General features: G+C 31.5%; 3 protein-coding genes across 5 annotated transcripts in view; 2 read left to right on the top strand and 1 right to left on the bottom strand.

Moving 5' to 3' along the window:
- Window positions 1–4,578: 4,578 nt before the first annotated feature.
- On the top strand, window positions 4,579–7,640 carry LOC105339680 (coiled-coil domain-containing protein 8 homolog). Of its 3 annotated transcripts, XM_066079251.1 has the most exons (5): window positions 4,579–4,738; window positions 6,288–6,475; window positions 6,557–6,905; window positions 7,233–7,442; window positions 7,556–7,640. In XM_066079251.1, exons 1-4 carry the CDS (start codon window positions 4,681–4,683, stop codon window positions 7,418–7,420), a joined length of 783 nt encoding a protein of 260 aa, XP_065935323.1. In that variant the 5' UTR covers window positions 4,579–4,680; the 3' UTR covers window positions 7,421–7,442; window positions 7,556–7,640. The 3 variants fall into 3 exon arrangements, with proteins under 3 accessions (XP_065935323.1, XP_011443640.3, XP_011443639.3); XM_011445338.4 differs by having other exon boundaries at window positions 6,288–6,905; window positions 7,233–7,458; XM_011445337.4 differs by having other exon boundaries at window positions 6,288–6,905.
- Window positions 7,641–7,831: 191 nt separating this feature from the next.
- Window positions 7,832–15,791, bottom strand: LOC105339681 (uncharacterized shell protein 2). The gene is made up of 3 exons (XM_011445339.4): window positions 15,597–15,791; window positions 12,917–12,931; window positions 7,832–9,158 (listed from the first exon to the last, which is right to left on the bottom strand). Exons 1-3 carry the CDS (start codon window positions 15,676–15,678, stop codon window positions 8,512–8,514), a joined length of 744 nt encoding a protein of 247 aa, XP_011443641.3. The 5' UTR covers window positions 15,679–15,791; the 3' UTR covers window positions 7,832–8,511.
- A 4,454-nt stretch (window positions 15,792–20,245) lies between these two features.
- Window positions 20,246–23,931, top strand: part of LOC105339718 (uncharacterized) — a 33,174-nt gene continuing 29,488 nt past the window's right edge. Inside the window, exons 1-3 of the mRNA XM_066079250.1 lie at window positions 20,246–20,433; window positions 22,124–22,204; window positions 23,166–23,199. The gene's annotated coding sequence lies outside the window, so the exon portion shown is untranslated. The remainder of the gene's footprint in view (window positions 20,434–22,123; window positions 22,205–23,165; window positions 23,200–23,931) is intronic.

Here is a 23,931-nt window from a genome sequence, read left to right on the forward strand (position 1 = left end):
TGAATACTCCCCACTTTCATGCTCGCAATGCATTTCATAAAAAAAAAATTATTGTTCCAAATACCATAAATATTTCATTTCGAAATCATCTTTCTCGTTCTCGCATACTTGTTGTGTTTAAGTTTTATGAGTTAGTATATAAGAAAAGAGATGTTAGTTTTTTTGTGCCACTTAATGTCATATAACCCCATTTTCATACATTGGCTTATCGTTTTGATAACTTATAAATAGGTTGTATAGTTCGTCACCTTAAATCTAAAAATAGTACATAACATTTTATTTTATCTTTTTAAACAAAAATTTAGGTCATATACTGCAGTTTCAACTCATAAATAGAAATAATTTATTTATTTTTAGAAACATCATTAAATATCATTAAACATTCGCGTACATTATATTATCAACAGTAAGTATAAACACCCGGCCCATGGGGCATATGTGCCACTTTAAACACATTATAAATGAAAAATGAGGGGAAAAAAACAGTGTTAAGAGATAAACAAAAAAAACAACAACATCTAAATATACCTTATATATATATTTGTTTAAGTACAAAGCTTTCAGTAGCACTGGTCACTTTATATCCCTTACTTTGAATTTTACATTTAATATTATGAAACAGTTAATATATTTATTTTTATACTAGCCTGTGTTTGCATCCAAACCTTTATATTGGGTGTACCAAGTCAACTTTATATTCGCAAACAGTTCAAACATCTTACTGGTTACTAGAAAAGCGCAATAAACTGACTCTAATGTGTCATCTATAATGTCACAACGCGCTCACTTTTATCATGGGAAACGGAACTGCCCCGATGGTGATATTCTCCGCATCAATAAACATCCACTTATTCAAATAAAATCCTATCGCCGTTGTATACTTCGCACATCAAGTATAAAAATGATGGAAAACGTCATTTATGTTTTTGATACCTCAGATCTGATTTACGAATGATTCTACGTTTTACGGAACAAAAGAAAACCGTCTCTTTAAATCGGGACCACTTCGCCGTCTTAGCATAATATTTATATGATCGTGCAAAATAACTACAATCATTGCTGTAAGTTATTATTATTTTTTTGGCCCAGGCTCGTATTTAGAGCACGTTGTATATATTTGATCTCGACTTCTTAGGCAAGCTTCTTTATACAAAGTGTATAATAAAAAAAAATTGTCGATTTTGTGTAACATAATACAGTAGAGCTAAATACCTGCATTCATTGTAGTTTGTTTATTCGTTTATTAATTTTGGCGTAAGAAGCCCATTCTCTTATTAGGAGCATGTTTTTGTATTAAATCAGGATTTCTTACAGCCCGCTTTAAGTAAATGAATTATGTAAAATATGAAAGCTCCTATTTATTCCATTTAATACAATGTGAAAACAATTTTTAAAAGAAACGTATTTGGAAAAACAAATTAGAAGATATAAGAGATATTAAAATAGTTCTGTATGTATATGTACATGTGCATCAGCGGAAGGAAATTTAATTTCATACAATTTCTGAATAAAAGACATTATATATTATAACAGTTACTGCATACATTTACTGGTGAATGAAGCCACTTAAGAATAGCGAAAACCAGGTGAAATATTTGAGACTTTTCAAAACAATTTGTATAAAATATCATTGTGTTATAATTTTGTTACAAATTTGGCGTTTTGCTTAAAGCGAAATAAAAATTTTATTGTATTAAGGGTGTTGGTTTCGATAGGCTCTAGAATTTTCTTTATTTTTTCAAATATTACCGTGCTCAATTTACGTATATACAACATTTATCGATGTTACAATCTACAATCAACAATACTGAGCTCACAATTTTATAATACCTCTTGGGCTATGTAAATTCCTTTAATGAATTTCATGTTTAAAAGACTGACACACTTGACAAACTAGGAAATGTTTATTATGTTCCTGATAAATTTAAAAAAATGATAATGAAACTTTTAACACTGTGCTAACTACATTTGTTATACTTTCATATTAAATACTGAAATCTGATTGGTTAAGACGCAGTTAATAATATTTACTATTACCCTCAGCGTTAGCAACGCACTTGGCAACGGGTAACATTAAAAAATGTTACATGCGCGAAAATTATGCGCGTACGGTTCGCTGTAGAATTCACGTTATTCCTATATAAAAGCAGTAAAATTTTCTTAAAAATTTTAAAAAAGACATTCAGTATAACAAAATAAATAGTGCCTGTTTGGGAGGATAACAGTTGAAATTGACACCCCTCGAAAACCATTGTCAACCTCCGCTTCGCGTCGGTTGACAATGGTTTTCTCGGGGTGTCAATTTCAACTGTTACCCTCCCAAACAGGCACTATTTATATAGTATACCAGTGACAAAGGGACATTTTTGCACCCGTTTTATTTGCTTGTTTTTTAATAATTTAAAGACATATATGCCATAAAAGGCCATCATTAAAAGGGTTTAAAATCACTTTTGTAATAGACTTATCTCACCTATCAGGTAAATTTTCCAACGGGAAAATAATTTTTTGTATAGAATGTTCAATATTTCCTACAGAAATGAGACTGAGAACTTTCAACAGGAATTTATAATTCAAAAGGATTTGAATTAAACTAAAATAGGATTTAAAAATCCGATAGAAAATCGAATATTCCTTTGGAAAACTATATGTCTGAATTAAATTCCTATTGGAAATAACTTTGTTTTATAGGAAATATAATTCCTTCCCCCATGGGAATTATTTTCATTTTCTGCCAGATGAATACTGCATATATTGACAAATGACTAAGACCGGGTACGAGTGTAAACGACTAAACAATTGCTAAAAATATTTGCAAATATTATTACTGGTGACGAAACATGGGTTCACTATTTTGAAACTCTAAGAGCAACTGACAACAAGATAAAGCTACCTAAACCTGGAAGCTGCCAAAAGAACCGTAAGAACTAAGAGCTTTATTGGTATTCTTCTCATGGGATGGTATAGCCCTACAAATTCCGATGTAGATGGACAAAATGTTAAACTGAACTTTATTTAATTTACAACGATTGATGAGCAAGTTCTACAACTTATAATAATAATAATAATGACACGGATGTTAGTAACAAGGGATCAAAAGTGTTACAGGTCGGTACTACCGAGATGTTATTTAAAAAAAGCTCTAGAAATATTAATATCATAAACTGCGCCCTGTGTCAGAATTTAAGCATGTTGGTCAACTTCATAATAATGCTCCATCACATACATGTATGTGAACTTGTGAAACAATTTTTGAAGTCAGAGAAGGTTACCGTTTTGCCACACCCCCCATATTGTTGTCTTTTACTAATTAACAATTTTTAAATACTCTTGAACTCATTGACAATTAAAAATGTTTAATTAGTAAAAGAAAATGTCTTGTAGGTTTAGCTTCATTCGACATTTTCCCTTTTTCGAAAACTTAAAAAGTTTCTATTTGGTCGTCGTTACAAGTCCCTACAAATCAGTGCCTTAGAGGTTAACTTAAATCAGCGTACCCTGTTGCAAATCACAGATGGATTCAGATATCGAAATTATCGAAATTATGTATTCCAGTACATCATATTATTCATTTCTACATAAATATCTTTTATCTGTATGAAATGTTCTTTCTTCATGTATCTAATATACTTACTTAGTAATTACACACAATGCATTATAATCGCGGTTTGAAAAATTCCCTTAGGAAATATTATAATGTCGAACATATTTCTAAGGTGCTCTGTTAAATGATTTCAATTAAGACTTTAATGATCACATGTATGCATGCATGATCTCTTTAAAAACAACGAACAAATTAAGATTTGGTTAAAGGCTGGTTAAAGCTTTAAAGTCTCTATACGAAAAACGATCTCTACCTTAACCTTCTTAATTTTATTAACATGTACATCGTACAGTGTACATGATTTTATATTAATCATCGATAAACAAATTGATTGTAAAGTTTTGCAACTACAAAATAAAAGTCGCTCTCCCGTTTCTTTTACAAACATTTCAAACATACATGTACTTCTTACAAGATTATCAAGCACGTATATCAGTATTTCAACAATGAAATCACGTTTCACAAGAGTCTTACATGTAAATGAGCAATACGTTCAAATATGTTGGGGTTTTTTTTAATAAAAAGATTCCTTCTTTTAAGTAAGTGCCACTTACTTCTAAGAGCAATCGAGATTTCTTTCAGTATATTAGACTTATGTTTGATCATTTGATTGCAGTAATTGATGAGCAACAATGAGAAAATATCAGATGAGAATTGTTGCGAACTAAGATTTTTAGAGTCTCGTCATGTTAATACATGTATTATGAAAATGATAAGCACTATACAGTGCTAAATACACTAGTAATAAACTGTCTTCAAAACTACAAACATCATAGTAAAGGTACATTTTCTCTTCTCAGGCCAAGAAAAGACTCCCTTTACGAGTTCTTTTTTATCATTGGGGGTGATTTTTATGTTCTTTGTTGATTTTACGACAGTTTATTTGTTCATTATCTCTCTATTTCCAGCCGATGATTTCCAGGGACAAAGAAAATGATTGAACAAATCGTAAATGTCCCGTGAGGGAGTTTTTACAGCTCCTCACTCTTTATTTAAGCTAAGAGAACTTGAAACTCGGAGACATTTGCTTTGGAGCTTTCGTTGCGTGAAAGGCCGGCAACCGAAAAATCGTCACCATGAATAAATGGATATCTCTTGTGGGATTGCTAGCTTTGTTGCAGATCTGTTTGGCCGGTGAGTTGAAGAACCTTTATTAAGTATTAGTTTCTTTTGAGAGCATGATAAACGCACAATGTAAAACAAGTAATAGTCACTGTGAATTTCACAAACCAGATGTTTTAAAAATTATTTACTGCAGTCAACTGATTGTTAATTTTAAAACAACTGTTTTACTTGCGAGATGTTTTGTGATTTCACTTTTTAGATTTCAAAAAAGTAACTGATTTTTTTAAAAGAATGAATCAGTCTTCACCTGTTGTATTAACTATATATATTAGCCATACTATTGTTTACAACGTAAACAGTTATGCTTTTGAAATATTATTAAGTGATGCAATCGTTTTGGATATGTCTGTTGCGTATATTAAAAAAAATGTTATGGTACATGTATTTAATTCATAGAGAAAAGCGGATAAGTGTTCGAAAGAAATGGTATTAGGAATATGATACCAGATTTACAACTTGCAGAACCATTTGATAAGTAAATAACCGTAATTCATGTCAGATAACCAAGCTTTGTATAAATGCTGTAAACTTTGGATTTGAGCAGCTACACATGCTGCAAAAAAGTTTTTTTTCTAACTAATATTCACAGGTTGATAGAATTCAAATGCTATTTTAAAAATATATTTGCGACATTTTAAATATTTAATCTACTTAATATCTACTTTTTACAATTTGTTATAATCTGTTGCATACCGAGTAATCGTTGATTGTTTGACTTTAATTAAAAACAATCGATTAATTTTAGAGTTTTATTAAGCTATTACAAAATTTACGCTACTGCATCTTTTGTTTGACAGTTCATCGCTAAATAAACTATATTTCAACAAAATGTTTTCATTTCTTGCTTAGAGTATTGCAAAATTACAGTTTGTTTCAAATTAGTGCTAATTTAAGTTCAAAACAGAGTCTGCAACATAACTTCATTCACACAATTTTGCTTGTATCTTGCATTTCTGATTTGGATAAAAACATCATTAAATATAATTTGAATAAATTATAATTCAGCTTTTTATTGAATATAACCTATTTTATAAAAGAATTAAATATTTTGTGCTTCTTTATACCCTTTTCATAAGTTCAAATTTCCGAATATATAATATCTAATAAAATTTTGTCCATGTTCAAATACTCGAAATCAAGGAGAGTGGTACCGTAATGTGTATAAGTACGAAATCCGCACTCCAGCATGTCAAATACCTGACCAGGTTATACAAGTTAAGTTGTCGTGCACCCATTTCTGATTCATTTTTTATTATACTCATCTGACCACGCTTCTGCAATTGCGTTGATATACTGACCAATTTAGTCAAATACCTGTCACATATGTTGTCTACTGGACGCCCGTAAAACAGTTGTAACCACAAATAAAATGTCTTATTTGTCAATCATTGAGATTCATATACAGGTGCCTTGCTGTAGTGCCCTGGCTAAATAGACAGGGTTCAGGTCTACATCTATTAAAGTCAATATTTTCCTTTACAGCAGTCAAGGAATACATTTCCCAAATGACAGATAATATACACTTGTATACGTATTTCCATTTGATACTTGATTTTAGAGAACCCCCGGTATGACCCAAGATACAAGCGGGAAGCCAGTCCTGAGAGATACGCCGCAGAGCCTCGCTATGAGCCCAGGTACAAAAGAGAGGCTGCTGCTGAGCCTCGATATGAACCCAGATACAAGAGAGAGGCTGCTGCAGAGCCTCGATATGAGCCCAGATACAAAAGAGAAGCTGCTGCTGCTGCTGCAGAGCCCCGTTATGAACCCAGATACAAGAGAGAGGCTGCTGCAGAGCCTCGATATGAGCCCAGATACAAAAGAGAAGCTGCTGCTGCTGCTGCTGCAGAGCCCCGTTATGAACCCAGATACAAGAGAGAGGCTGCTGCAGAGCCTCGATATGAGCCCAGATACAAAAGAGAAGCTGCTGCTGCAGAGCCCCGTTATGAACCCAGATACAAGAGAGAGGCTGTTGCAGAGCCTCGATATGAACCCAGATACAAGAGAGAAGCCAGTCCCGACAGATACGCTGCAGAATCTCCATCCTCCAGATACAAGCGTAGCGCAATCCGCGGGAGACAAAGAGGGGCCGGGCGTCGGGGGGTGAGGGTGGACGATAATGGGCGTATCATCAACCAGCGAAATCAAGCACCTGTCCCTGTTCAGAAGCGCATACGTAAGTTCATACCCCGACAGTAATTAGCTTTAGATTTTGTTAAAATACGTACATGTACATGTAATTGTGTTAACACTTCTTGTCAACATAAACTTAATGTACCGGTATATTATATACTAACTGTATATTATATAGACCCGACATGCTTTTAATTCTCTTTCATTGCGTCAGTATGTTTTAAATTTTAGTATGATGACTTAATATTTATCTTTAATATTTGGTTTAAAAAATCAATGAAGGCATGTTCTTATCAGCCTCATTTTTTTTTACTTCAAAGAATGTTTGAATTTCACTTTCAATTTTTTTTCTCTTCATCGTATTTTTTAGAGCCACAAGAGCGAGAGGTCCAGTATCAGTACTACATGTATGACCAGCCGACATACTACTATGACCCCCCCGCATACGGGCCGGGACCTGAACTAGACTGCTCTTGCAAGAGAGATTGCGGATATGACGAATTTGAAAATGGCGACTGTGCCAACGATCAAACAAGATGCTGCAAATTTGAGTCCTAGTTCAGGAAATGTTCGAGATTCGGTAAAATATTAAAATGGTATAATTTTCGTTTTGCAAGTTTTTACATATCAAGTCTAAACGAAAACATTTCTTTTTAAAATTGTGGTAAAATTTGACAATTTTATTCATTTCAGATGACAACACACCATCATCATTTTCGGCTAGGCATTCTAATAAGCCTGTATTTGTTGTCGAAACAATAAATTCTTCATATATTTTTATGACCTTTTCGTGTCCCTTTTTTCCTCTCGAATTCTTTGTTATTCTGGGTTATTTTAATGTATTTTTACCCTCCGTTACATAACATATCATAATATGTTACTGGCTAAATAGACATCCACAAGATAATTTTTCTCTTACACACAACATTTGTAGCATGCACATCAAAAATAAAACACTTCTGAACGAAGTTCAAAAATACAGCATTTTGTTTATTTAGATGATGGGGCAATGAGTTCTGTACATAACTAAAACAAAATAAATAGACGTTTGTTACATGAAATGGTCACTTACAATGTGGTATTTGATTACAGTGCTAAAATATATCAATTAATGTGGACATGCTGAATCAACTTTCAAGACCGGAATACGAATATACCCTGTGTGGATAATATTTAACTAAATGGTAATTTGAATAGACCATCGACATTACAATTGGATGAATCTTCCAGATACAATGAAAAGCACGAACAATAAGGGACTAGTACGTATAAGGTGAATGCATATATATATCAAGGAGGATATATGAATAGACATTATCTCGCAGTTGTTTCAAGAGCTTTCAATTTATTAACTACATCTTTCCTTGGCAAAGAAACCAATAAAACCGAATAACATTTAAACAGTTAGCTGACTATTTTTTTTTCTTGCGTAACTCTTTTTCACGATTTCGAAATTATTTTCCAAATTTGTTACCGAAAATATATATTCAATTAAATTTACACGATATTACGTGCGTTGAAAAAATGTGGTTGCCTTTCTTGCTATTCTCTGTGCAGTTTAAATTCAGAAAGATAAACAAAATTGGAGTGTTGGCCAAGTGGCTTTACTATCACCACAAAAAAGTTATAGGAGACAGAATTTGTCCTATCTACTTCCGAACCACGTCTCTAGTGTTCGGATCATATGCCTCGTTGTTTTCAACAACCACAGGCAAATCGATGAACCAAAACTTCAAGTTGGGACAGCAATTTATATGTTCGATCGCTATTTTCTTGTAGTGTATTCTAACTTTCTGTACTGGCCTTTTCCTGGTGATGTATGTCTTAATGGGTTTTCTCATGGTCTTCACAATGGGTTGCTTTCTTATCTCGGTCTTCTTGACGACCCCAACCACTGGTGGATCCACCTTACGATGAACAGCGACGGGTGCTGACATGGCCACAGCTGGCACAGAGGGTGAATTCTTCCCTGGAACAAAGGAAACAGGACGCACTTGTTTTTCGTAGGTTTTGGTTTCTATCGCTGGTCGTATCATTACTTCCTTGTATGTTTCCACGGGTACATCGACCACTCCCTGGTTGTGAACTTCCTTCCAGATTATTCGCTCTTCTTGGTAAATTTCGTAATCTGTATACGTTTCTGGAACTTCGATGACCCTTGTTTCCCCGGGGCATACGTTTCGGGGTTGTCGAAACCAAAACTTTGGACAGCCCTCTTCTGGTCGAAAACATTTGCAATCCCCAAAAATACCTTCTGGTCCCACTGGTCTGTCGCTCAGTGATTGTTTTGCTATCACTGAAAATTAACAACAAAAAATACATTTTAAAGGTATTTTTGTTTGGAAACTTTTTTTTTCTTAAATTGAACTGACAAAGGTCAAAACGTCTGGAAACAAGTTCTATAACTATTAATACTTTTGTACCATGCATGTTCAAGAGTTCAATGCTGAATATTTTATAATGCATGATGTTTGTGCTTCTTAAAGAATTGTTTTGTGGAATAACGTAACGAAACGATGTAACGAAAGAAGACTTCAATTACAACTCTTATGTTTAAAAAATATCGTATATATCAAAATGTGTACATTCATACTGTGGAATGGAAAAATTCTAAGAAATATATACTGGTATGTACTTCTGAAATCGAGAATGAATGTCGAAAAGAAAATGATTTTAATTAATAGTATTATAACCTTTAATTTATAAGTAAAATCAACACGCTTAATTAAAACAACATCAGATGATAGAGTTTTGCATTCCTAATAAGAGTTGTCCTTCTTTCTTTATATCATAAAACCCCGAAGATATGACACTAGGTGTTCTGTTATTATTAAAATGTTTTGACATGTAGCTACAATGTATTAAGAACTTGACATCTGGTATGTGAATGTTGCACTAGAAACAAGTGTTTTTAATTAATTACATGTAGTTCTGGATGTACGATTAATTAAGTCACGGAAGACTACTTCTCAATCTTCGTCAGGTGTAAATAATGTTTGCCGTTCAAATTGGCAGTATATATAACGTCAAACAATGTAAAGCATTCCAGTGAAACTCGGTCTGGCGTAAAAGTAACGAAAATTGCAAAATGTCACATCGACGAGGAAAAAAAGTGATAGATCTAACTAAAAATCAAAACAATGTGAATTTGTCTCGAACACTCATTCATATGAGAAATCGGAACAGTTCCTACAACGATTAGGTTTCAAAGATCCAACAAAAATCAATTTCTTTCAAGTTTTTACGTGTATGAAACGTTAAAGAGGTATTTAATAGAATAGATATGTTCCCCATGTTACTGAAAGTAATGTCATTTTGCTATAAATTCATGATATTGCGTATTATGTATGCAACATTTAGAGCACTGGAATCTTTTCGATTTAATCAGTTGTACAGCATACATGTATTTGATTTAAAAAGTTCTTAAATACACTTCGTTTTTTTTGTATATTTTCGGATAATAACTGTTATGTACTGTCATTAAAACTATTGAAAATCAACTCCGGATTAGTCCTAAAAAAACTCAAAGTTTTTTAATTCAGTTATTTCTATACCTGCCGTGTACCTCGCATCAATATATGAATTCCTTAGAAGTCACTATAGTCTAAAGAATATAAATATATTGCAAATCTTGTTTGATCCAACACAAATATTAATTTTCCATTCCGCTTTATGATAAAGCAAGCGCAAATTATTGTAAGCATTGCAGCATGACAGAGAGCATAAGCAAACGGCCCCGTCAGGGAATTTGGCTTTATCAAAGAACTGATCTTGACTGCATATAGTAATTTAAGATGCACACCTTTTAAATGTATCTAAAAACAGTCATCGAATTACTTTAAATCATATTTCTTTTCTCACTTTGGTATTTTTATGCTTCTATTTAAAGACAGTAATTGCAATGTGACACACATAAAGAACCCGGTTTTTTTTATTGCGAGTGATTAAACATTTAAATACTTTCTTTGGTGATTCATGCGGAATATGAAGGTGGCTACATTGCAGAAAAAAACACATAACCCGCGTTACAGAAAGCCTTTTTATTTTGTTTACATTAACATATTTTTTTTTTTACAAATAATAGATTGAATGTAAAAAGTAAGTAAAATTGACTCAACTACCATTAATGTACATCAGTACGTTAAATCCTTAAAGAAACAGCCAAAAATCGTCTCCTTTACTTAGTTCCATCTGTAACGGTGTAAAACTTAAAATATTTTCCAACCAAAAAGTATAATTATGACAAAAGATTTATAGAGCTTTACAATGTACATTTAGCTCTAGAAAAACCCAGGGTTACACACCGACAAGCGACCGATGTCATGTCTAATTTATCGTCACTTGCACATGCACTGAGTTTAAAGAGGTAAAACTTCCTATTTTCTTTCAAATACGACGGTCTTGTGTTCCATCTTTGTTTTAGTTCCAATCGATTTGTTTTATTTTTTATCATGCATTATCAATAATAAAGAAAATTAAATTAATTTTTGAATCCATTTTGAAAGATAAGTGCTTAATGTGCGGCAACATCTTTTTTGACAAAAGGTTATCTTTCTTAAAACTTATGTTACTAAATTCAGGTTACATTCTGACATGTTTTTGTTTAATACACTTGTATTTCAGTTTGTTTTTACTGTGATTATTTTGATAAGTTTCTTTATATCAATGCTGCTTAATTCACGTTATCATGAAGTGGAAAGGGTTAATCTTTAAACCTTATAGGTATCCAATCTATATTAGGACATCATTTTCTAACCTTGAATATTCATCATGTACTGAATACTCTTAGACTGATATTCATTCGAAGCATTTTAGTGTAGAAAAGGATAAATGCATTTACCAAGAGAAATTTTCAAAAATGTTATTATCATAAGTGGTAATTGAAGGTCCATGTGGGCATTTTATTTTTAAAATGAAAAAGTAAATACTAAGAATATCAATATATGCTTTATTGGAAAGATGTATTTAATCATTAAGATAAGAAAAACTATTCAAAATAAATTTTATACTATAAAGATATTTTTTGGAATGGATTTTATAGATTATATAAATTATGTAGATAAAGCAAAGAGGGGAGGAGGCAACTCTTCAAGAACAGGAAAAGTTCATAAATTAGAACACATTTCTCTCTTACAAACAGATACCTATACATTATAATGATGTCTATACTTAGTTTTATGCCCATACATACCTGTTATGCATCCAGATTAATTGAATTGGGGGCTATAATGGATCGCATACCTGAAGATTTTTTTGGTAAGAACTCTAAATATGTTCATTCGATGCTTTTATAATCATTTTGTTATTTGTTTTTTACATTTATGTAATTCATGTTAAATGTATATTTGTTTCATCTTTCACTAATATTTTTGTAAAGTGTAATTGTATTAAGAGTATTTGGTTGTACGTACATGGCCTAACTTAATTAACCCTATTTCACGGTAACCAAGACTTTCTCGCAGACAGTTTGCACATGATCATCACTGCGTGTCTTTTAATAGAACGTGTATATTTTTCTAATTTACTTTACGTTAATTTAGATTAAATATCTAGTGTATTTCTTTTCCATCCTGATAACATTTTAGAGTTTTTCTTATAAATGAAATGGATTTTATAGCCAACTGACGCCTTTTTCTTGCTGATTACTAGTAACTTCTATTCGATGTAATTCGCACAATGATAGTTTTGACTGAGGTTGACCTATTTTGCAAAGGCAAGAACCATCTTATTGAAAAAAATAAATCTTTTACATTTCTTGCAACATTCTATTTCATCGGGTTTGGTTGTAAATCATCTGTTTTTATTGTTATTTGTAGCAGACAAGAACATTTAGTATCTAATACGACATTTATATGATAGAATAAAGACAGATGACCCCAGCTAAAATACTGGTAACATCCACTCTGGTATATATTTTTTGCAAATGTGTTACTTAGGAATTTGCTTTACAAGAAGTGAAGATATAGAACGATGGAATGCAATGAATTTGTGCAGTAAAGCCATACGTGTGTATAATGGAGATATTAAGTTTGTAGTAAGATTAAGAATACTTACTGCACATCCGCATTTCTGGAAATAGAAAGAAGAAATTATGAATGGAAATTTCAAACATTTAAATAATATTATACATTCAACACAATCATCATTCTTCTTGAGATTTGTTCACATGTTTGTGAAATATATTAAATATGTTAATAATTACCTTCTACTCTGTGATTTTTTAATCACTGATTTAAACTTTATATCGGTTTCATTTAAACTACAGAAGCTGTGTATTTTAAGATACATTTACATAATCATTAAAAATATCTCTATGTGTGTGTATGGGTGTTACTATTTTTAGTTTTGTTTGAGTGTGTTAAACCTTCTCGCAAATTCTTACAAGTTAATGAATCGGTGATTGTTTTCCGAAACAAGCTTGTTGTCCTATTACATCACGTGCTTGTTGACCCTTAGATAATGAATTGGTAGGAACCAGTTGAACCCAATAATGTTGTAATGTGCACTCAGACATTAAGATATGAATTTAAAAGATATAAAAGATGTAAAAGCGTAGATTTCATAGAGTAGTATACAGAAATAAATAATAAATTTGGTTTACTAGAATTGTTATTTGAAAATGATTCAGTTGATTTTTATAGATTGAAAGAAATTTTTTCTAGATTGAATTTTGACTGTCCATATTGCAAAAGAAAGATATTAAGGAATTGCAAAAGCAAATATGGTCTTGTTAATGAATCACGTGCAAATTGCATATTAGTAAACTGCGGTTTAATTGTCTCATAGGATTGCATTTTTTTTCTTTTCAGATTCAGGACATCGTCTCTGCATTGTCAGAACAAGAGACAAGGAGGTCAATGGTGAAAAGTCTTTTGAGGTAAATCTGAGACAATTAAAGAGTTTGATATATGTGCCACTTTGCATAATGACTCCACACTGGATCTTAAATCAATCTCATTTGGTTAGCGGTAGAATAATCATGGTGCGATAGATGAAGAGCCAGGTGTTTCTTTTGCAAAAAGAATTGATTTGAATGACGTACAAATTGAATTTTTGGTGTTCAAAATAATTTATCTTGACCCCTTCCCCTTGTCTTGCGGATGTCGATTTTGATATTGATTGGCCTCCTAAGTGTGGGGAGGAATCTAGGTCCAGTAGATTGATTTGGGCATATCAATCAGATAGACTTGACCTATCCAAGAAGTAGTTTTAGTATGTAGGTCCTTTTGAAACCTTAGATCAAAGGTGAGTTCAGCTACACGGAAAGTTGATTCTTCCTCCAAAAGAAACAGTTAACACATCTAGCGTGGATGTTAAGGTGTACACAAAGATGTAAACAGTTATTTATACCGTGACATTTTCGTTTCTTATAGCACTTATCAACCTTTTTAAACTTTCTACATCGTAAAAAAACAATGCCTTCAAAATATATATATATAATAAAAAAGAAAAAAAAAACAAATAAAACTTATTTTTAAAGCATTTTGTTTTGTTTCTGATATCATAAATGATTTTGCAATCTTTTTGTATGATCTTGATCAATTTTCTTTTGTATCGATGTTTGTAAATTGTGGAGATTGAGGAAAATTGCACACTCCTAAACGCAACTTTTCATACGAAACAAAAATGAGTTTCTAAGAAAAAGTTATTCAATCAAAAAAATTACCACAGGTGACAATAAGGCAAGATCAGAAGTTCCATATATAACACCATATATAACAACATATAAATCAATTGTGTATCAGGCTTTAAAGGCTTATCGCATTAGATACGATACTTACAATAGTAATTTTTTTTGGGGGGGGGGGGCGCTTATTTCTTATAGTATATGATATTTTTTAATGTTTTTGGTTCAACATACAGACTTATTTTTATGCACATGCAATGGAAGTGAAATGTTTTTACCCCACTTTCTATCCTCACATATGTTACTTGTTTTATGCATCATTCATTGCAATTTCTCTGAGAGAGAGAAAGAGACAGAGAGAGAGAGAGAGAGAGAGAGAGAGAGAGAGAGAGAGAGAGAGAGAGAGATATGTTCAAAAGAGATGTACAATGTGTGGTCATGTTAGGTTGCGATGAAAAACATGTTTAGATGGAACTATATATGACACTTCCTTATTCTTGATATAAAATAGAAGAGTCCTTTTTTATCGGTACGTGTCCTGATATGGCTGTACGCTTTTGAAAATTGTTTATGACCGCCACACAACACTACAACTTTCCAATGGCAAAACCTTTGTATTGACCAAAAAAAAATTGATTATATCAACTATAAATCGAAAAGATAAAAATGAACAATTTTGGCGAGTATTCATTTAAGACTTTGCAAAGGTAGACATTGATTTAAAAAATAGCTTTTTACCCGTTTCTAAAAAATATATGTCTGTTGCAGATATAAAACCGGGTATTATATGTAAGATCAATAATCAATCATAATGAATAAATATTTGACAATGCATATCACGTTATCTGTTTATTCAATACATGTATAAAGTATTTTTTATTTGCATTAGGACAAAAGAACTTTAAAACTATATTTAACTCCAGTTACTATGAATAAAACAACTGTGCATCATTATAAAATACATTAGCATTTTTCATAAAGACATGAATTAAAATTATTGAAGCAATGTATGGTATATATTTGTTAAGCAGGATAAATTAATGTTGGACATGGATAGAAAAAAAAATGAATTTTGATCCCCATTCAATAATAAATGAATACACTTACCATAGTGCATTGTAACAGCATTAACTGAACAAATTAAAGTTACACATCCATAAAAAATTAGAATAATATTAACGACAAACATGTTTTCGCTGGGGCTGTCCGTGATTGCCTGTCGAGCCTCTTCATTAAGTTAACTTATATATAATCGTTGTCGTTACAACCGACACAATTGTCATGACGGATTTAATGAGGCTTGGACCGGCGGTTCGCACTGATAGGCAATTGAATTCTCTCCAACTTCCGTATTGTCAGTCTGTGCAAAAGTTTCGCGCACAGAGTCGTGATGCATGACGGGAGGTGTCGGCTGCTGGTCACACAGGCTCCCAGCATTCTCCTTGCGGTTACCCGTTTGACAAAACTGGAACCAGAGGGACTGCGGTAGAAAAATTTTACTGTCAAGAAACGAAACGGTTAGTCGTTAGGGCAACCTTACTGCTATGTAGATTATCCTAATACTTGTCTATTTATCTTTTCCTAACTGCCAAACAATGCATAACTTTTCTCGTTTCTGACTACATATGAACATTACTCATCCTAACAACAAAGAATGACAAAGCCCAGAGTGACCTAACATGAGATTTGGCAGTTTATTATTATCAAATAAGACTCGTATAACGATTAAGTCATAAATCATCATACAAAAGGAGATATAGAAATACTTTGTATGTACATAATGTGTAATAATTTGAAATGGAATCATACTTGCTAAACAAAGTTATGTAAATAAATAATATATATAATAGTAAGTACAGTATATTCATAATTTTGTGTCCAGTAAAAATGAATTAACTTTCAATTTAACAAAATATGTTTTGTAGTTCTCTGTCATGAAATGATAAACATGATTTTATAGCTTAATAAATAGTGCAAATACAACTTTCTGTTTGCATATAAAATGTGTCCGATAGCAAACATAGTTAACAGATATGTTACATTGCACTTTGAAAAATTACGCACTTTGAAAATTTTTCACAGTGGGTTAATTTTGAGACCAGTTCAACGTGCTTTAAAAAAAACAAACTTTTTTAAAGTGCGTTGGCATCGTCCTTATATTAACGCACTTAAAAATGTTCAAGGTTTGGTCGAAATAATTGATACTTTTGTATAAAATAAATGATTGTTTAAAACTTGTTAGCTCAATGGGATATATTTAAAAAAGAACCCAACCCATTCACAGCTGTCCGAGTAACACTTTCTTTAGATTTTTTTTCTCATTAGATTATGTAGTTTTATAATTTGCACATAAAGAACAACTCAGAAGATTTGAATTATCCAAGTATGACAAATTGAATATGACATAAACTTCGTCGCTTAGCAACTGCATTTTCCTTTTCTTTGTATATGCATCACTTCTTATCTGGTTAGCTGAAACAAAGATAAAATATAGTAATAAATATTTATAGTAATAAATATATATTTTTCAAATATCTGTCTTTGTAAGGAGCGAGCGACGTGACATTTAATGTTAAAACAAGTGGTAATTAACTGTTGAAATTGATGTCTTTATTTTTATTGTCTGTAAAATTTTTTTAACAAATTGTGATAAATCTTTTGTGAAACATAGTGCAAGCATTCTTAGCGCCAATTGAAGTCAGATAAAATCAGCAAATTCATTGGCGATATTTTTTGTTTTCCTATCATTTGGGAGGAATTATTTAAGAATAAAAATGTGGTAAATATTTCGAAATTTTAGCTTCACCGAGTTTTTGATATAAACGCCCATTCATAAAAGTAAGCAAATTATATGTTGTTTCCTTTGTGATTTTCATACCATTTCGCATTTTCCCCAGAACTTTACATCAGATTTGTGAAAAATTACATAAATACTTCCTTGAAAAGGAGTAGCTGTTACTGACTCAGAAAAGACCAAGACAAAAGGTTTCTTAATCCTGAAAAATCAATGTCGAAAAATGTTGGTTGTACGTTAAATATTACTTTCAGACATTTTTCCGTCAGTATGACCACGTCAAATGTCAAAAATGACATCTCGTAAAAATAATGAAGTGTCAACTTACAAACTTTTTTATCTATCAGGTGTTAAATTCTTATAATTAGGGAAACAAGAGAACACTTAGTCCACACTGCAATGCAGTATATGTGTGTGAATGGACCGTCTCTGGTCTTAAATCATTTGATATTTTTACAGTTTGTATATGTATATTGCATTCAACCCTCATTTGTTCAATATATGCAAAACAGTTTTTATACAAGAAATCTATTAAAAGTTACCTGATATAAAAAAAAAATTAAAAATGATGTTTGCCTATAAATTTTTCACAGTTTTTTTGGCGTATATTGATGTGTGAAAAGTTACTTAGAGATACATATATCAAACCGAAAAGGAAATCGAGACTATTTCATGTAATTATTACTTGTGTCAAATAAAGTAAACAGTTTTGCTACAAAAACGATTAAATTTTTTAGTTTTTAGTTTTCCTCAAGCATATGCTTGACTATCTACATAAGAGTTTTAATCTGATTGAAAAATATTTGCTGGAAACTCACGTCTATGGACCAGTTATCAAAATATAAACTTTGTATCAAACTGTTCGTCCATGTGATAATCAAATAATGAAGTTTGTATCTCTCAATTTGAGACTTAAACAGATGAAGACAAATTACACACTTCCGCAGCGACTGTTGGACGGACTATTTTCCGTTTTAGAGCAGATTTAACTTGACGCCCAAAAGTAATATGATTACACAAGCAATATTTGATAAATTAGATACGATAGATACGTTTTGTGGGAAAAGGTTTCAGTAACAACAGAAGCTGTGGCTTCTCTAACCAATAAATAACGTCACGTAACAAGGAATATATTCATTGTTGAAGATAATGAAATCCTACGCCCTATTTACAAGTCAGAGTTGAAACATTTAATGACTTTGATCTGATATATTTTTGACGCTCTATTTTTTACTACTTATTAATTGTTAAATAATGGTAATTAGTTTGCGATGTTAGCGGAAAATAAACAAAATAAAAATCGTAAAGAATAAAACGATTACGTCAAACAGATCTTCAATTTCAAAGTGGTAAGCCAAGGGAGTTTTTCTTCCAAAAACCAACAAATTAATATTATTATATAATAATGTTGCTAAAAAAGCAATTATAAAGTAAATGAATAACAGAATATCTGACAGGACAGAAAAAAAGAACTGTTTAAAAATATAAGTAATTATCTCTGGTGATTTTTTTTGTAAAACAGGCAACGTCAACTTAAACGTCAACTTAAATACAGATAATTTTGATTTCTATTTTGGATTATAAACGTTATCTCGAACTAGATGGGACTGTTTGGTAACTTCGATATATCTGAGTATTCGAGATATCGAGGTTATAATACTTATAAAAATAAGTGGTTGGGACTTAAAATCACTTTGACATATCCACTGTATTCGAGATATCGAAGTCGAACTGTATATGCATTGTTATATAATGACTACTTATTTGGTAACCTTTTGATACAGGGTCATATTTTGAGTTATATACTACAGCTAAAAACGGTGAAAAAAGCGTAACGAGCATGATATAAGACATTAATCATCAAACGACTAAAATTTTATTATTTTTAGCGTCATTGTATTGAGTTTGTCATTAGTATTCTGATGAATTAAACTTAGTAGAATTAAATGCTGTAAATCCTCAAAGAATACGTTAATTAAACATTCATTATCAGTTGACTTCATCGTTCAGCGAAAATTTTCAAAAAGCAACTTCCTAATCTGGCGTAGAAAACGACTTGTTAAGTACAACATACAAGCAACATCCTGTCCGAACACGCAATTTTATCTCTTTAAGAGTGTGAAACCAACGCTATAATCTGTTCAAAGAAAGGAACAGATATGTTTCTGTCGATCTTTCCAAACCTCTACAATATTCTTGCAATGTTTATATGACCGTGACAAGAATCCCGTGTCATGCTGTGCAACTGTGACTCATAAGGGCAAAAAAGTCAGGGCCTCGATTTGATTATACCTGCCAACTATATTTGATGCATCTTTCAAGCTCAGTAAAAGTGGTAAAATAAATCTTTGTACGTATCATAAGTCAATCAACTCACGCTCTTAACGGTGTCTGATTACATTTAAATCAGTAAGTTAAATGGTGTGTAAGATGTTATAAAATAGCGGTCAAGTCTCCATAATACAAAAATTTATAAACATTCATTTTTATTATCATTTTTAAAACGGACCAATATCAAAGATCGAAGGGGGGGGGCATATTTTAGTCCTGTTGGTTTAATCTATCACAACTTTAATTCTTTATAACTTTAAAAAAAAAAAAGGCTTTATACATTATGATTGGTGGTTTAGATATGAATGGATGTGTAAAATTTACAATCTGATATGTATTGCCCATCTTTGATATCTGGTTGACGTATTTCATGAAAAACGACAATAACAAACTGTCAACCATCTCAAAAATCGATATAACGAAATACAAATTCAAAGCAGAGCAACAAGAACCTCTAAAAAGATAGAGGTAGGATCAGGTGTCTACGAGGAGTGAGCATCGTCTGCTGACCGGTCGCACCCGCCGTATGCGCTGTGTCGTAATCGGGGAAAGTCCGTAGACAATTAGGTGATTAATTATGGTCTAACAATAAGTATAAATAACGTCAGTCAGCATGCGACCCAGTGGAAGATTGTATTTGCTGACAAGGTCGTTGTATCGACCATAGAACTTACGAAAAGGTGTCTTTTAAACGGGACTGTTGATAGTCCTGTTTTATCAACTTGTTTGTCAGTCGCCTTAGAAACTGTTCATACGAAGAGCATACCATTGTGTATCGAATTAACTGAAAGACAAAAACACAATCTGCAGGTGATGAAGGTATATTGCTACATAAGTGTCTTATTTCATATATGTCTTATTTCCAAACAATTTTTTTAACTTAATCAAGTGATGTTGAAGTATGTGTATCATAATTACTCAATTCGAAAAGAAACCCAATCTTTGTTTTAAATATTGTAAAAGAATTAAATTTGTTGCCATCAAATTAAATGCAATATTCATGGTACTCTTTACTAGTGCATTGTTTGTAAAAGTTCCAAAGACTAAAACAATCCACATATGATCTCATTCGATATCCCATTAAAGTGTAAAGTTTATCGATTGAAATGAGAATATTAAACATAAAGGTATAAATTAATTTTATAATTTTATGCATTAAAGTTTAAAATTTAAACGGAATAATGTGAAAAATTTACAAACATGTATTAATGTGTAAATCTTTACATATTAAAGTGTAGAACTTTACACTTTAAATTTTTAAAAGTATGGAAAATAAAAACAAGTGTCAACGGTTCCCTAACACGCTTCCGTGGAATGGACCACTGTTGAAAAAAAGACACGAAAAAAAATCAATGTTCGATGAATTGAAACAATGTGTTTAACAAAAGTTGATTAACCTCTCCAAAAGAAATGGGAATGAAAAGCGGTATAGATACAGTATTAATTATACATGTTCTAGTGAGGTATAACAGAGAGTTATTGAGATACTTGTAATCTATTTCATGATGGGTTATAAATTTGTCAAGATAACGATTTGATGTGACAACTGATTTGACAATGTATCCCTTTTTAAGAAGATTATATTGGTTTCCTGATGTTCGTGCCTTTTTCTTCGTATTTGTAAGACATAAAACAAATTTAAAGAATGCAACGCATCGTTGTGCATATAAAACCTTTCAAATGTCAAGATTTATAGGAACACACCATGAGATCCAAAGGAAATAATATTACTTAGTATTTTGTTGACTGTGATATACATGCATTTTTTAAAGACATAACACGCTAGGAAGTTTGTATACTATTTAACAGATTAATTATTCATTTTCTATTCAAGGGAGTATTTTTTTGTTGCATACCTTTAATAAAAATGTTTCACAATTACTGCAAATAACGAACAAAAGCGACAAGAGCTTCATCAAAAAGAAGGTTCCACAAGGTTTGTCTTAAGTTAAACTTTAAAAAAAAAACAAGACAAATGCTCTTTAATGTGGTCGAATTTCAATGTTATTTGAATTTGTCATCGTTACACTCTGAGTACTGGGTTAATGAACACGAAATCTCGGTTAACAATGACAATATCTACGTTATTTTAATTGTTTTTCTGAAAGTAAATACATATTTGTATGTCAAATGTATTTTTCAACAGGACATATATTGATAATAAAGACTGTATAAAAAATGAATATCATCTGCTCAAAGAAAGGTCGTAATTGTTAAGTACAACTAAACAAGCCTCGTTAAAAATATTCAATAATGATAAAATCTACAGAATTTGATAAAGACATATATGTTTTTCTATTAATACTGTCATGATGAAGAGCTTTCAAAATTTACCTGATGAGTAAAAAACAATAACGCTTTAAGGAAAAAATATTTGAAAAATGACTTAGTATCTGAAATATGAAGAAGTCTGTCTTGTTTGCATTTAATTTTTTCTGTTTCGAATGAAATTGAACAGTATTAAATTTCTTGACATGTCTGACTTTTGACATCCGATCGATTTTTATAGTGTCCTGCAGAGAGAACGCATTTGTAAGCATTTGCCATTCTCCAATAACAGACAACTTTGCCTTTCTCATCAGAAGCACCTGTAAGTAAATCAGTATTTTTTTTCTGATGCAAATTCTGAAAATGAAGATCATGTACGGTTTTTTTTAAGGAGAGACTTCCGTCTTTGGTTATTGACAAGTGCGAGCTTTTTGACGTCTATTCTAATTGTGCCAAACGATCTTCCAATGAATGCAGGGGAAAGAGTCGATATGCTTTATCGAAATTAATATTTATTGATAAATATGTTTAGGGGATAAAAAGTTCATACGATCAATTATTTTGATTAGTTGATACACACCATGTGCTTTTCGTGTGAATTCACTTTATGTCTGGTTTTTAAAAAAAAAAACTATTTAGAATGTAAGATTACCAATTCCCTTAAATATCTATCATATTTTGTTCTAAAGATGATCATGACTAGATTTAATACCAAACCACATACAGTAAATGGCTAAAATTTTAAAGTCGTTTTTATGAATTTCCATTTTCACAAATACTTGTAGAGCATATTAACTATTATATAAATGTAAATGGATAATGATGTGAGATGAATATTCGGCAAAAATGAATATTATGAAACTAAAATAAATCCACCAATGACATAGTTCTATTGAAATATTGAAAGGAAATAAAGCAAGTTTCAAATTATTATGAATTAGTTTAAAGAAAATCGGGGGTTTTTAAATTACAAATTGATCAAGGCACATGGTTTCCTCATGGTTCTTGATTTCATTTTAATTGATTTTGAAGGCAAATCACTTGCAAGAAGTATACCGGTATTGTTGTTTGTTTTTAAAATTGAAAACAAACTGTCAACAATTTCTCTATTCGAATGAAAGCTTAGTAAAAGAAAAATGATCCTGTAGTATATATTCAAATAATTGTTTAAAAGTATTTCACTTAAAGGAAATCTTTCATCCAGAATACAGAACTGGTTGAGAAAAATCCAACGAATTAAATTTGTGCTTGGATTGTGTGATATGAATGTTGTTGTTTTTCAGACAATTCAGCTGTGCATTACAACACAATTCTATTGTAAATACGAACATTTTACATGCAACATGACCCATTAAATGGTCCAGTGGCTACAGGATTGTAAACATGCTTAATCTTGTTAGCTTGTTACATGGTTGATGTCAACATTTTATTGCTTTGTGTGGTTAATCATTGTGGTTATTAATGGAAGACTGCTACGATATTTAATGACAATAAATATAAAAACTATCTGTCTTAAGTTTTAAAATGCAATGATAAAGAGTCCTTATTTCTCCTTGATTTATAATAAGCGAACAACTGTTTTTGGCTATTTCTGTGAAAAATTACGTCGCTGTTACCAAGAAATATTAATGAAATTATACGTTGTATTTAACAATTTTATATACATGTACTAGACAATCTAAACTTCTTATTCAAAGAAGAATGATTTCCTATGGATCAAACAGACCTATGCAGAATCGTTTGTCAGAAGTTACAAAAAATAATTTTTCATAAATTAAAGATTGCAATGGTTTCATTGTCTGTGAACAATGAATGCAAAGGCAGATGACCTTAATTGCTATAAATCATTAAAACTCATAATTTTCATAATTAAACCACACATTGACTTTTCATCCCGGAATCATGGATTTAATCATTTTTAACTTACAAATTTAGAAGCAAAATGTTGTAATGAATTTATTATAACTCTAGCTTTTCACAAATTAACAAACGAACTAGACTGGCATGCAGTACAACGTTTAAAACGACAGTGCAGTTTGTGTTATTATC

This window comes from Magallana gigas, chromosome 3, assembly GCF_963853765.1.
Source record: "Magallana gigas chromosome 3, xbMagGiga1.1, whole genome shotgun sequence".
Lineage (NCBI taxonomy): Eukaryota > Metazoa > Mollusca > Bivalvia > Ostreida > Ostreidae > Magallana > Magallana gigas.